The sequence below is a fragment of the Cyrtonyx montezumae genome, unplaced genomic scaffold (genome assembly GCF_038088225.1).
Source record: "Cyrtonyx montezumae isolate F1298 unplaced genomic scaffold, pur_monq_1.0 scaffold_0, whole genome shotgun sequence".
Taxonomy (NCBI): domain Eukaryota; kingdom Metazoa; phylum Chordata; class Aves; order Galliformes; family Odontophoridae; genus Cyrtonyx; species Cyrtonyx montezumae.
In genome coordinates this window covers 4,437,023-4,451,956 of record NW_027071824.1, presented here as the reverse complement: position 1 = coordinate 4,451,956, position 14,934 = coordinate 4,437,023, and the positions used below count along the sequence as shown (strand labels likewise).

General features: G+C 41.0%; 1 protein-coding gene across 3 annotated transcripts in view; it reads right to left on the bottom strand.

The window, feature by feature from the left end:
* The window catches only part of TP53BP2 (tumor protein p53 binding protein 2), a 40,886-nt gene that overhangs the window by 5,696 nt on the left and 20,256 nt on the right, over positions 1-14,934 (bottom strand). For 2 of the 3 annotated variants that reach the window (XM_065740867.1, XM_065741014.1), the window contains 12 exons: positions 13,858-13,971; positions 13,174-13,253; positions 12,112-12,213; positions 9,806-9,980; positions 8,445-8,626; positions 7,860-8,024; positions 7,217-7,454; positions 5,010-5,135; positions 4,495-4,634; positions 3,322-3,805; positions 2,170-2,951; positions 256-393 (listed from right to left, as the gene is read on the bottom strand). In XM_065740867.1, the coding sequence (XP_065596939.1) occupies positions 256-393; positions 2,170-2,951; positions 3,322-3,805; positions 4,495-4,634; positions 5,010-5,135; positions 7,217-7,454; positions 7,860-8,024; positions 8,445-8,626; positions 9,806-9,980; positions 12,112-12,213; positions 13,174-13,253; positions 13,858-13,971 (2,726 nt within the window). The remainder of the gene's footprint in view (positions 1-255; positions 394-2,169; positions 2,952-3,321; positions 3,806-4,494; positions 4,635-5,009; positions 5,136-7,216; positions 7,455-7,859; positions 8,025-8,444; positions 8,627-9,805; positions 9,981-12,111; positions 12,214-13,173; positions 13,254-13,857; positions 13,972-14,934) is intronic. The other variant, XM_065740934.1, reaches the window with a different exon arrangement.

Genomic DNA, 14,934 nt, shown 5'->3' with positions numbered 1-14,934 from the left:
TGCCTGAATAGGAGGTAAAAATACTGTTTAAGAAAACAGGTGATAAATTCGCTCCCACACAGTTACACTCTTGGTGCTAAATACCCAGTGTGGATTTAACACAGACAAAGCAGCCTCCAAGTGGGCTTTTCATGCCAGGACTACTTGTCCTCTCAAAGGCAGATCTCTGTTACTTGCTGTTGGAAGGCAGCACGTGAACTGGACTAGATGGCCTTTAAGGGTCCTTTCCAACTCAAAGGAGTCTATGATTTGTACCTCATAAATGATTCTCTGCACAAGGTCAAACTCCCCCTCCAATGATGAATCCAGAAGCAGTGCAAGGGGGTTGAACTTCACTCTCATTCCATGAGCAATTCTGTCAGAGCCGGCCTTACGCAAGTTTGTCCTCTTCCCCTGAGAGAAGGTAACACAGTAATGGGAAATTTTTACTGGAAGAACATAAAATTATGAACTTGAGAACAGCAGCAGAAATAAACAGTTGAGGCAGTGTTTAAAATGAAATAGGCTATTTTCTACCACTTCCCCAATACATAATTAATACAGCAGGTTATGACAGATCTCTGCCTTTATCTCTAGGCAAGGTTCCTATATTCAACTCAAATGACATCTTGATCAAACTCCTTAAAATCCCCAAATTTCCAGGTCCCTAACAATCAGGAAAATTTTCTGCTTTTAGATTTTGGCATTAACTCTCAGAGCTATTGCATAAAACAAGAAACTTGAAAAACTGCATGAATTAACGTGGAGTCTCTGGGTTTCTTTGTTTTTAAGCTGAGATGCTAAGTTAAGAGGTTAACAGGAACAGAAACAGTTAAGGAAAATGATTTTAGAAAGTATGTAGAATCAAATGTAGATGAGCTCTAGATGCTCCTGATGATACTGGAAAGCAAGTATTTCTATAGCTTAGTTTGTACTCTTTCCTGTAGAGAATATGCATACATTAGATCAGCACTCTCCCCAGCTGGCTGTGCAGCAGCAATAAGCACTATTCACAAGGCTATGCAAATTTCCAACAGATGTCCAAGCAAAGATGAATAGAAATGACTCATGTTTTGCAAGAGCAAACATGCAAAGATGGAAGTTTCATAAAAAGAGATTCCCAGAAAATACTCTCTTGCTCATTGACTTGTGTGTGCACCAAAAGAAAGAACTTGTTAAAGAAAGACCTAGTCTGCACAAACCAGATCTCTAAACTTGAAGTTAAGAAGTTAGGCTGGTTTCTTCTCATCATAGCAGAATTATTACAAAGTCAACCAGAACAGAGTCTGAGCAATTTAGGAAACACTACTGCTCCAGTATCCTTGCTAAAGGGAAGAAGACACAGTCTCAAAAGCATGAAAACTTGCAATGACTATTCCAGGGCTAAAAAAAGCATGCTAAAGCTTTTAACTCCTCCAGAATGAAGTAGTGAAGAAAAAAAATGCTTTCATGTATATGGTAATTAAAATTAAATTAATTATAAATTTTAAAGAAACTCTTTGAGGAAGAGAAAGTATTAAACATTTCTGTTCTACTACAGTGAGGTGACACCATACGATGCACAAATGAATTTCCCAAACAAATGAGACTCTAAAATACTGCCTAACCTTAGCCCAGAGGTGCTCCACTTAACTTGAGAACTAACTGATGTCAAATTAAAGTTCCTAAATAAAGCATTTCAGTAGAGGAAATGCAAGCAGCTGCCTCCAAATGATTTACTAAAGCAAAGACTATACGAGTCCAATTCCCCTCATTTTTCAAGCAATGCACTTACAAATAAACAAATGCAACCCAGGATTAAGGGAATTAGTTTCCATCTCATATGAGCAATAGTGGAAAATTCTCTGAAAAAAGTATTGCCTCAAAAACCGTTTAATTTCTCTAAGAAGAAAGTATAGTTTGGATGTAACAAGCAGACTTCTATAAGGAATATTTTAGAAAGCTCAGAAGATTTCTGTTTGTGTATCAAATTCCATTTGAAACTTCATGTCATTCATTTTAGAGATTGCAGAGGCTTTTCATTACTGTCATCCAATTTGGAGATAAAAAGAAAATACCCATTGAGACTTCTAGCCCATTTGCACAACAGTTCTCCCACATCTGTTTAATGTCTACAATAGGAAAAACAGGATTTACAGCAGAGCTTGGGGGGACTCAGAGCACAAAATTTCTAGGCTAGCTAATACTCACAGGAGGCAAAGAGAACTGCCCTGTAACTTCAGGAGGCCGCATACTGAATGAGTCCTCTCCCAAACTCTCCGGTTCCCCAGATGGATATGGAGGTGGTGGATATGGAGGATACTCCTCCATGTATACTTCCAGTGGTAATGGAGCCTCGTGGCTCGGTTCTTCCATTTTTGGCTGCATGGATTCATCACTATCTGATACGCCTTCAGGTACCGTGTCTAAAGCAATGGAGGGAAGAACAGCTTCACTCTGATCTGCTGGTATGTTTTCTGCTTCCTCAGCAATGGGTGGTTCAGGCATAGAAGAAACAGTTTCTTTCTCGGATTCCGCACTCGCATAAGGATTTGGGATTTCCACTGGGCTTTCAGGACTGACAGCTGACGCTGTCTGTTTGGAGGGATGTGACGGAGCTGAGATAGTCTCCATAGCAGCCAGAGTTGTCCTCTGATACAGCAACTTTTGAATATTGGGGCCGTTAGGTCCTTCTGGCTCAGTAATGGAGCTACGTTTCTTCAGCGGTCTGGGCGCGTTGGACAGCTTCTTCCGCAGCGCTTCTAAATCAGCATCGCTCTGGTTGCGGTACGGGTTGGACAGAAAAGGCAGCAACTTGGTCGGGCTGAGGGGACGGGGTATTCGCTCCGTTTCATGACTTTCGTGAGCAGAGGCTGCTGTTTCCATCTCGGGCTCTGGACTGCCTGGCTTGCCTTGGAGGTTTGAGTAGATGTTCTCCGACTGCGGCAGCTGATTCTGTACACCTGCTCCTGCCATCACAGGTTTGCCATACACTAGGGAGCAGTCAGAGAATGGTAGGGAAAGAACAACTGTGAACACCTGATTGAGAAACCTATCAAGAACATAAACAACTTGATTCACCTGCCTAAGGCAGAGAAGCACAACAGAAGAATCAACCAAACAGAACTCAACTGTTAACCAGGCCTACCATTATGATTTAATTAACTTGGAGATGGAAGACAGGGAGACTTTGCACACTTTGTGAATGTTTATTTATCACATGCAAGATCCACCTGAGATTCTTGCAGCTGCACTATCTTGCTGAATTGCCCCCCAGGAACAGCTCTGTACCCATAGATTAAATGGAAAACAGCTCTCTGAAGTTTATGAGAACAGAAGAAAGTTGAAGAGCTACAGGCTTACCACTTGGGAAGTGTGGTGCTCTGGTCTGTGCTCTTGTCAAAGCACTTTGCACCGCTTGCTGGAAGTTCTTCCCAGGAGTCTGCTGTTGTGTGTACATACTATAAATCGAACTTGCAGCCACAGTTTGAGGCTTTCGAAACGGTGGCAGTGAGGTCTCTTTGGATGGCTGAGGGGTAAAAGGTCTTACAGCAGCTGCCGGGGGGCTCTCCTGTTTGGAAGAGGGAAGAATCTGGTCCTGGCTAGAGGAAGGACCTACAGGAGTTACAGAAATCCGCTGCATCTGCTGAGAATGGGAGGGCTGCTGTGCCACTGGTTTTTGTTTGCTCCCCATAGATGCAACAGCCAAAGGCAGCTTCTGTAGGTTTCCATCCAGCTTGGGGTCAGAAAGTTGCTGGTGACTGGCCTGACCAAAATAAGGCAAGTTTATCTGTTTTGGTTTCATGGGGACAGGTGGTGGTACCTTTGTTACATTTTTATTGGCTGTCTGAAAGAAAAATAAAGCACGTTAATTAATCTGCTGAGAAAGAACAAAGATCCCCCAAAACAGCACAACATCTAGCATTGTTTACAACTGTGCTGGAAACACAAAGACTTCTCCAAACATTTTAACTTAAGTACACCTAAGGAGACCCTGATCGCCTTCACTCCTCCTGTAGCAGCCATGTTCAAAATTTCAAGCAATGACTGGGCAACAGTAATTACTCTCAAAGTAGCAGAGGACTTATTAGAATCTGTAGGAAAGAAGTTACTTTCCAATTGAGCTCCTAACATCCTCAGTTCTTGTATGCTACTCCACACCTACACAATCAGATCATTCCCTTGTGGGAAATCTTGCTGCAACCAACCACGTGAAGGACACTGATGAATTAAACAATGGAACAGGTATTTAAATCATTTGTAGAGCTTCTGTAATTCTTCTGCAAATGCCCCTGTACATAGAGTCTCTGTAAATAATACCCACACCACACTAACAAAATAACAGTATTACTTATATAATAAATCAAGACACAGGTAAAAACATTTCTCCTTAGAAGTTTTTTCAAAGAAGACTTTACAAGTACTACTTATCAGGAAGCAATTTGAATAGCTGTGTAGTAATCTCCATCAGATGGAGTACATGAAAACTCAGCAAAGTTTAGAGCTGTGCAGCAGTTTGCATTTGAACCTACATACCTGAGCTTCTCGCAAAAGATCTTCACTGCTCTGGTTCTTCCTTAGCGGCCCCAGCCCAGCAGACTGATCCACAGAATCAAACATTGAGAACGGACGGACTTTCTTCTCTTTGTCTCGTAAAAGAGCATCTCCTTCAGCTGCTGTTAGAGAGATTTTTTAATGGCAAATCAACCGTAGCAGTAAGAATCCTGATCTGTGCAAAAGTTAAGACTGTGTATACAAGGAATGCTTTTAAGGTATCCAAATTTCTTCTGTACTAAGGACGCAAGGGCATGCCAAATGCAGTCTTGCTAATCAAATAAAAGCATTTCTGAAGGCATTAGTATCCACTTTACCACCTGAAATAAGGTATTTAAAAAAAATCCCTGCAACACCATACTGCAGCTTGTACAGCAATAACCCTTGACTTTTTGTGCTCTCAATTTTACTATTTAGTGAGGCATGTTTAGGGAAAACGTGCCATTAAACCAAGTCCCATATTATAAGATTAGATAGACAGTCACATAAGAGCCTACCTTGACCTTCACCAGCTGCAATTCCCTTTCCTGAAGTCAAAGTAGATCCTTGACTTATATGGTTATCTGCATTTAAGGTAGTCCATTCAGCAGATGGGGAAGGTTTTGAACTGGGGACCACAGAACCTAGGAGAAAACAAATGAAACAGTTTAAAATATTGTTTTATTTACTTATCTATTGCAGAGTGAAGTTGCTTGTTGGTTTTGATTTGAGTGGGAGTCAGTCTGTATGATGCTTGTATATCGTGTGGACTAACTGCTGTGGAAATCCATCACTTCTGATTCTAGTACATACCACCATTTAAGCTAGAAAACAACCTTAAAATCAAGTCCAAACATTCACCTAACTACCAAGTCCCCCACTAAATCATAACTCCAAGTGCCTCATCCACATATTTCTAAAATACCCATCGAGGCTTTACCACCTCCATGGGAAGCTTGTTCCAGTGCTTAACCACTTTCTCCATGAAGAAAACCTTGATACCCAATCTAAATCTCCCATAGTGCAATTTGAGGCCATTTCCACATCTACTATCAGTTGTCATCTGAGAAAAAGATTGACACCTACCTCACTACAATCTTTCAGGCAGATGCAGAGAGCAATGAAGCCTTCCCTTAGCCCCCTTTTCTCCAGACTGAACCAACCCAGTTCCTTCAGGCTCTCCTCTTACATCTTGCTTTCTAGTCCCTTTACCAGCTTCATTGCTCCTCTGCACACTCCAGTAACTCAACATCTTTCTTGTAGCGTGTGGTCCAAAAGTGAACACAGTATTTGAGGTACAGTCTCACCAGAGCCAAGTACAGGGGGACAATTCACTTCTCTTGTCCTAGCACCCACCTGGGCATGCTGCTGACTTATGTCAACAGCTGAACTAGCACCCCGGGTAAGTAGGAGCGGTGAAGTTTGTGCATCTGAGAAAAACATGATATATGAAAGCAGAAATAAATCCTGGTAACAATATCCATAAAAGTAGAAAATCATCTGCGTGGATCAACACGTACACAGGCATTGCATTAAAACTGATCTTCACATTCACTCGAATAGATACCCATTCTGCTTCAACAACAAAGATGATGCTTACAACTTGCAACCAGCTTCTAACCAACTTCTAGCCTTCTATCACACCATCACCATAAGTGGTACCCAGCTCAAATATTAGTGATGAGCAGAAGAGAAAGTATCAGATATCACCCCAGGCAAAGAGTCATTTTGCCCAAATGCTAGAAAAGGAGTGGTGGCTTAGTTCAACTAGTCCATTACCACACACTCCTGCAGCAAACATCTATATCTTGTGCAGACCAGAACTAAAACTCCAACCTGGTAGTTTTATGATCTAAACTTACATAAAACCTAACTGTTCCCCATCTTCCAGCAGAGTAGAAGCAGCTTGGTACTTTATAAACATCAGCCAGCACTGGAGAGGGGGGAGGGAGAGAGATGAAGAAACAGAACTGTTCTATAAGCACAGCCTCTGTTTTTCCTTTTGAGGAGATTTGAGTTTCTCATATCTCCCTGCTGAAAAGCAATTCTGAAAGATAACACAGGAAAGATATTTGCAACTCCCTAGTTTCTTCTGATTTCTGCTCTCTCTGAGCTGAACAGTATCTCATAGTAGAAAGCTGAAGAGCAGCCAGGCCAACCTCCACCAACACTCCGCACAGCAGAGGCCAGGCTTCACATCAGGAGTGGGACAGGTGTGGTCAATCCATAGTCCTGTGTCACCAAAACTTCAGCAGGCTCATTTCTATTTCTGTGTTATAAACAATTGCCACCTTTATAATATTTCTTGCAGTGTTTGCTGATCTTTCACATATTTCAAAGAAGCACAATCAGAAAACTTGACTTTGTTAGTTATTCAGCCCAGTCAACAGGTTAGCCACATGTGTCCTAAAACTGCCTCTGAAATTTGAGCAAGTATTTTTTGTATATTTAGGAGATTTTTAGGAGAAAAGAAAAACACAAGATGAATCCTCCTACGTTTTAAACTGTATAATATCTCAGATTATTCACTAAGACGATTACTTCATTTTTAATGCATTTAATCCTACAGCCTCAGTACTTGTAAAATACACTCACTGGGTCAGGACAATTCCAAGAAGACCTCCAACTCAAATAATACTTGGCTTGAAAAGAAAAAATTAGGGCTGTCAAATTAGAAGAAAAAAAAAGCAGTTCTAGAGAATAAATATTGATTACAGGCTATTACCTGCAGGAACTTTAGCTTGTGAACTGCTCCCAGCTCGCATGTTTGGCAAAGTTTGTGTTTTCAGTGGACCATCAGATGTCTGCAAAGCTTGGGTCCCATCTGAAAATGCCGGTTTCACCAAAAGTTCAGGTCTGGAAGCAACACGTGGCATAGTAGAGGACTGGATGTAAGGACCTACTGCTGCCACTCTGCTTGGAGCAGAACCCACTGCCTGGGGTAAATTCCCATCAGAAGAAACCTTGAAAAAAAAGAAAGGGAAAAAATGTAATGAGTTGTATGCTGTAATATCCATCCAAAGAGTTTGAACTATAAGTCAAAAAAGATAAAAACAAGTGAAAAAACTATATTCAAGTACTAAAAAAAGATGTTTCTAAGAAGCCTCAAAAGGTAGGATGCAGTAATAACAAGAAAATCTGAAAAAGAAATTCCACGACAGCATAAAATGTCATCTTGATCATAAACAGTAAGTAGGTTAACATCAGTGTACCATGAAAAGTACTTCAATAATACAAGACTTCCACCATGAATGAATAAAAACTACACATCTAACATCTGAACAGCCCTCCCCAAGCAAGTTTGTACTTCAGTCCATATGCACCACAAATAAAAGCCCTTGTTGGTGTTTGAAGCATCCATCACTTACTGGTACGTTCTCTTTCTGTTGCAGAGCTGCCTTTTTCTTCCACAGGCGCTCCCGCAGCTCATTAACACGCTTGTCCATGACTGCCACCTCCGAGTTGCGCTTGTTCAAACACTCCCTCTGTTGCTGCAGCTTGGCATTCTGCTCCTGGTTCAGTTTGTTCCTCAGCTGAATAAATTCACAAGGCGGGGGGGGGAAGGGGAGGCAGGAAGAGGGGGGAAAAAAAACAACAAAAACATCAACACAAATCAACTTTCAGGATGGGGATAGGGGACAGGAAACAGCTACAAAGAAAAACTTTCTAAAAAGTCAAGTCTTGCTTGACTCCCAAGACTGTATTCTGAAACAGACTATATTCTCCTGACGTTATATTCTGGAAAAAAAAAATAATGCTGGGTCATCTCCAAACTGCCCTCAAGGACAAGGCGCAGGCTGAGTGTTCTGTCCCTTCTCTACCTTGATCTCAACACAGCCAGCCCTGCACCCACAGCCCTCAGCAACTGCATAGCTCAGCTCAGAGCAAGGGCACAGGGTTTCCTCTCAATGCGAGAAACCGCCACCCAGTCAACTTCCCACCCTCCACACTACCTGCAGCTCCTTGTACAGGCGATCAAGCTCAGCTACAGCTGACTGGTTGTCGTGGTAGCCATCAATCCGGCCGTTCTTCAGCATCTCCAGTTGCCTGGTGAGTTCCTCTACCTTTGAGACTGCCAGCACCAGCTCACGCTGCTTTTGCTGGAACAGGCTGTTCATCTGTTCAATCTCCTCCACTGAAGAGGGCGAGAGAGCACAATAGCTGCCCTGAGAAACAGCCCAGCGTGGGCTGCTTCCAAGGCAGCACGATGGGGGCACAGAGCGGCTGGCTGCTGCAAGCCTGTGGTCCCTGCAAAAACAGCTCTTTCTTGAGGGAGCTGAACAAGCAAACTCGGCAGCAAGGCAATGGAAAGTCTGTCTGTCCAGAGCACACCAGCAGAGTTGCTAAATTCACAATAACACCCAGATTTCATAGGGGGATGTTCACTCAAACAAAGCAAGCGTACAATGCTCAGAACGCCTGAGTTTACATCAGAGGAATGACAGATGACATAATGACAAAACACTCAAGCTGTTACACTAAACAAAGCCTTTTTTAAGGGTTTACTACACATGGTCATCAGCTGTTCTAATTATTCAAAGCTGTAGTATTTTAGAACAAAATCTGAAGAACAAGGAATCGTTCCAGCAAGTACCAAGACCAGACCTGCTGGGTGTGGTGCAGGGAAGCAGACATACATGCTGTGTAGTCTCAGCTCTTGCTCCTTTGTGTTACTTTACTGTTTTTCTCTTCCTTTAAACTGAGTTGCATTACACAAAACAAATACCAAACAGAATTTATTATTCCCACAGAAAATCTTCTGCTTTCATCTGTAAAGCAATACGCTTTTTTTTAAATAAAAGAAGACAGCAGCTCTAATAAAGCAACATATTTTCATTGAGTACACCCAGAAGCAACAAATTCTGTATGATATGGATAGAGAGGGAAGAAGAAAAGAGGGAGGAGAATGTGTAAGTCTGAAGCAAAACATGTAATACTGCAGTTCAGCAACTTGATGCAGTCACCCAGCTAGTGTACTGCAGAAAGGCAGACATTTAGCACGATTTTCCTGACTGAAAGCATACAGCCACTTTGGCCACTAGGTTACCTATTGCATAAGAGGAAGCGTGGGTAACATGCCAAGCAGCTCACAATTTTGTTAGAGGCCAAAAGGAAAGTAACAGCCTAAACGTGTGAGGTATGAACAGAAAGGAAAGAAAGAATTCCTGTCGTATATACAAGCATTCAAGTAAGTTAACTTTTCTTGGAATACTGCAAGTATCTTCTGAATCACTGAAATCACCACAGATTTCCAAGTTTCAAGAACTACGCTCCATGAAAAACCACAGGCTACCTTCCCCAGGCAACAACTCACCTAACTTCCCATTGCTGAGTCTTTTCTGCTCCACGTGGCCTTTCAGTGCTCTCACTTTCTTAAGTTTAGCTTCCTGATTCTCAGCAATTTCCTTTAAACGCTTCAGTTTCTCCTGCTCAGCAGCTTGCTGTTGCTGTCGCTGATCTTGCTGCTTCAGAAATTTCAGACGCTGTTCCTACAGGCAAGACAAGGAATTTACTTATTCTAAAAAAGTGACTAATAGTGAAATATTGATAGAAACACTCTTAAAACTTATATACAACTGCCACCGCATCTCTGGTCATTGGTTCCTTTACTGAGCATCCTGACTTCTTGTTCTTCAGTTGCTAGAACTCATCATGATTTCTTCTCTACCTTCTCTATTCTGTTTGTACTTTACAATCTCTATCATATGACACATTTTAATATTTTCCAGCACAATTTACAGTCATTTAGACATTCTTTAGATAGAAAGTATTCCATAAATTATAGATATGTCTGTCACTCTTTGTACTTCTTCAGGTTCCACTAGAACTTCCTTAAAAATGACAATCACAGAACAGCAAAGCTTTGAAAAGCAACACAGAATAATTCAAGACATAGGAAAACTTTTATATTGCCCTAGCTCCACTTATGCAGTAGACAATTTCAATGCAGAGAATGATTTCACTTGCTCCAAGATTGTAACAGTACGGTGGCACACCACCCATTTCTATACACAGATATCCAAAGTTTAGAGCTAAAATAAACCATCATCTACAGAGACTTCCTTTAAGTTAGTGGCCATTACATATGGCTTTTAGTTCTGGAGATGATGTGTTATTTCAGTGGTAGGAAAGCTGACTTTCCCAAGCATCCAAACATAGACTAACAGCCACGACTACCAGTGGCTACTAGAATTAGAACACAACATTTTCTTCAAATGAAAAATAGATTTTAAAAATAAAGTCACTAGTTTTATTTAGAAACATGGACTCCTGAGCATTTTGACTAAAAAAGAAAGAGGAAAAGATGGGCTTGTTTTCCCGAGAAAACCAGGCAACACCTGCAATACATACACTGGTTTAGAGTCAATTCCATAAAGGGAAATGTGGAGAGAAAAAAAAGAAAAAACAGATATTACAAGCCATGTCTGAAAAGAAAGTGTTGTCTTCCCTTCTAAATCTATTTTTAATACTGCATTTGATTTCAGAAGGCACGAAAGAAGCAATGGAAAGTCTCTCTTCAGAACAAAGAGAGCTTACCAAACATCTTTATAGAGAGGTATCTTAGATGATAAATTGTACATCGTGATACCCACAAGGTTACTCTGCCACCAATGGCAGCAAGGTTCCTACCTGACGGGCAGGATGCAGACAAATTCCTAACTTAACTCTTGTATGACTCACCTTACAATGAATATATGAATTTTTCCTATTTTGGGTTCTATATATGGTCACAACAGTTTTAGTGCTATTTATAAGACCAATATCTACTACCATTACTTGTTAGTGAGTCAGTCAAGTAAGGAAGGGCTTCTGAGAGAGGAAGAGTAGTGAGACAGGAGCAGACAGAAGCCCCAGAGCAGACTTCCTCCTCAGCAAAGCACACTCTGCAGGGCCTGGGAACTAATCCACTCAGTCAAACACTCCTCAGGTTGAGCTCATGTGTAAAAATCCTCTGCTAACAGCAGTCCTGTCAGTGGTATTTTCAATAGCAGTGAATAACAACAATGCTAAAGTCAAATTCAAAATCCATGCTACCACTCTGCAGACATATTCAGAGTATCTTTTCCCTAAACAATTCAGGAGCAGCCACTGTGCCATCATTAGCTTTTCTGTTGCCATTCAGCAAACATTTTATAAATCACTGTCCTAGTTACTTTATCACATGAAGGCAATCTTTTTCAGACAGCTGCCCCAGGAAACTAGGCACACTGAACTTTATCAGTAGAAAGCAAGGTACCATTACAGGACAGCATTATGTCTAGAGACAAAGGCATTGTTCAGCAATCAAACTGGTGAATGGCTGGTCACCACACAGAGCACAAACAGGGCTGGCATAGAGACCAGGATAAATGACAGCATTAACACTGTATGTTCTACCCTTTCAGTAAGCTATAGCACTGGTGATATCAGTGACCCTATTTTAGCGTTTTACTACTAGAAATGTGTATAGGCTGGCTTACAAATTTAAGAAGCGGGAGCTAAAGTGAGTTCTCTGTTTATAAGAAGCGAGGGATGAAATAAATAAAAGAAAACCCACACACCAGTCCCTAACCCTTCTTCCACTTCATATAATCCTAACATGTATGTTCCAAGTCACAATCAATCTTATTCCAAGCTCACCTTGTTAGCCAGCATTTGCTGTTGAGCCTCAATTTGCTGCTGCTGGCGTGATGCCATCTCCTGAAGTTCAGCCAGTGTCATATCCATCCTTGGAGCACTGACCTGACAATGAAAATCCAAAGCATTAGAATACTAGAATTTCTAATTTGGCTAGTGTACAATTCAATAGAGCTACTGCAGAAAGCTATGATTAAAATTCTTAAAAATGATAACAGAACATAGAATAAAATAATTAAAAATAGCATTTTTCTATGTTAAAGGAAATAACTACTCAGAAGCCTGTACAGATGAGTGCCCCAACCCGGCAACACATGCAACTAACATCTCTTGAAAAATTAATATTTCTAGAAAAATCCCAGTGGCATTTTAAAGTGGCATTTCAGAGCCCTGTATAATTACGCTCAGCATGGTTCAGCTTTGACTGACTGAGTCCAAAATGTTCAGCACATGGCAAGGCAGATTGGTGGTTCTAGGTACCACTGTGATTCAAAGTACTTCTACATAAACTGAAGAAAATAGAAAATTTAAAGAATAGAAGGAAATCAAAGGTAACACTATTATTACATTAGTTATCTGCTTGCATCTTTCCTGAATCCAGATTTAATCCTATATCCATATTAACGTCTTCTGGAGCAACAAGAAAATGACAGAATGGATTTGATTTTGAGATGCTAGCTGGTCTCAACTTGAAAACCAGAACTAAAAGCAGGCTACTACTCTGACATCAAACTGGACGTGGAAAGGATCGATCAATGAATTGAAGAAAAAGGAAGGAAAACTTTGAATGGGATTAGAGGAGGGAAAGCAACACTGATATCCTCCTCCCCCTCGCCCCACCCCATGTTCCTTGGTACAAAACACACATATGGCAAATAACACGTCTGGAGGAAATTCAAGAACTAAAAGAGTGATAATTGTCAGAGGCTTTGTGTCTATTTTAGCGTAGTCATGAGAAATTTCTCAAAAATCATCTCTTAGCTTCCAGGATAGGGTTTGCACAAGCATCTGAGAAGAAGGGAAGCCTCTGCTTTTGCTACACTGGCCAATACATAAAGAACTTACCCCATTCTCCATTCTTCGATCACTGGGCACTTTCACACCATTTCTTTTTAAGGCTGAATCTTGAGACCTTTGTCCAGTCCCTAGGCAGAAATGCAGGATAACATAGATGGTAAAGTACTTTGGGATTTTACTTACCACTTCAGATGTAGCATTCAATACAAAAGAAGAAACAATACAATTTTTTGTTTATAATCTGAAAGAACTCTGCCATTTGCAAAGTACTACCCAGATGAAACATGCTAATATCACATAGCAAAAGGTGTCACCATACTGTGATTTGCTTACTAAACATAAAGGAAAAGATCACAATTCCTTCCTTTTAGGTGACTAATCACATATCCCTAGATATTTAACTCTGGCTAGTACATTTAGCACGGAATGCTCTTAGATGCTGCAGTCATGCTGAGCTTTAGAAAAGCTGCTAAAGTTTCCATTCAGATTTAATATTCCCACATCAGATATGGGAAGATAAAAGTCTTTACTAAAAATGAAAAAAGGACAGTGAACAGCAAGTGCAGTTTTCTGTTATCAGCATTCCCTCTACATAAGAAAGAGAAGGTTGGACCAAAAAGATTTGCAATACCATGCTGGTTACCAGCATGGATGTATAACATATGCACATTGTTTCCTTATCCTTGAGGAATTAAAGGAAACTTCACTTTACCAGCTAAGACCAACTCCTACCTGATTCCCGGCAGGGAGAGCGTTCATGTCTAAGAAAGAAACGAACTTCACCTCTCTGCATCCCAAAGCGCTGCAAAATATCCAGCATCCGTTCATTATCGGCTATAGGACGTTCTGAAAAGGTAAAGACAGCTTACAATCACATCCCTGTGTAGTTAGAAGTTGTAACAAAAGCATCTATCCACCATCTTTCAAACATTGTCCTTATTAAGGTGCAGTGGGTGGACCTAACCCACACAATCACACAACGCCTTTCTACAGTTTCCTTAAAAAAGTTGTTTCAGAAGGTGAACCAACACCTCGGAAAAGATGCCAGAGCCCTTCAGAAGTCTAACAGAAGGAAAGGCTGAGGGTCCCATCACAACCCAAGGAAACACAAAGTTTAGTTTTTAGCTGAGCACCTTAGTTTTTTATTTGTAATTCACTGTACCAACTCACCATCATAGAAACAGAACTGGTGGACCTGTTGCCCCACTCCTGCAGTACCTCAGCATAACTCACTGACTTATCGTTCCCAGCTCCCAAGGGCTCTCTACAATTCCTAGGAGGATCCCTCCACTTTGTGAGAGTGTGAAAAGTGACTCCAGTCAGAATCTCCTGTTGTTTTCAGGCAGTTGAGATGAAGTTTCTATAGAAGTTACACGCACAAATTCAATTGAACTGCTTTTCCTGCTCTTTGTTCCCAAGTTCAGGATTCGGTCACATCTCAGATTTTTAACACTTACTCTTTGCCTTTTGACATTACAAAAAACTCAATGAAAGTCTATGTCTACTGCCTTTATTTAGCAGTGCTCCTGTTTTCCTGTATTGCTGCTCTTCCAAACTTTACACGCTTCAAAGCTAGGCATTCACAGGATGAATATAATCAGAATTACTACTGTCCTTCAAACCTTTACAATAAAGAAATTCCTTCTGTTATTCTAGATACATTGGCATACATTTTTGTGTCTGTTAAAAGTGATGGCAGCTGTGCAGTTAACACACTGCAAGTAGTCAATTTTATGTAGTTAGGGCACGATCACAGTATCTTGTGACAGTATCTGAGGCTCATGATCAGGTTGGATCCACTTGCACACG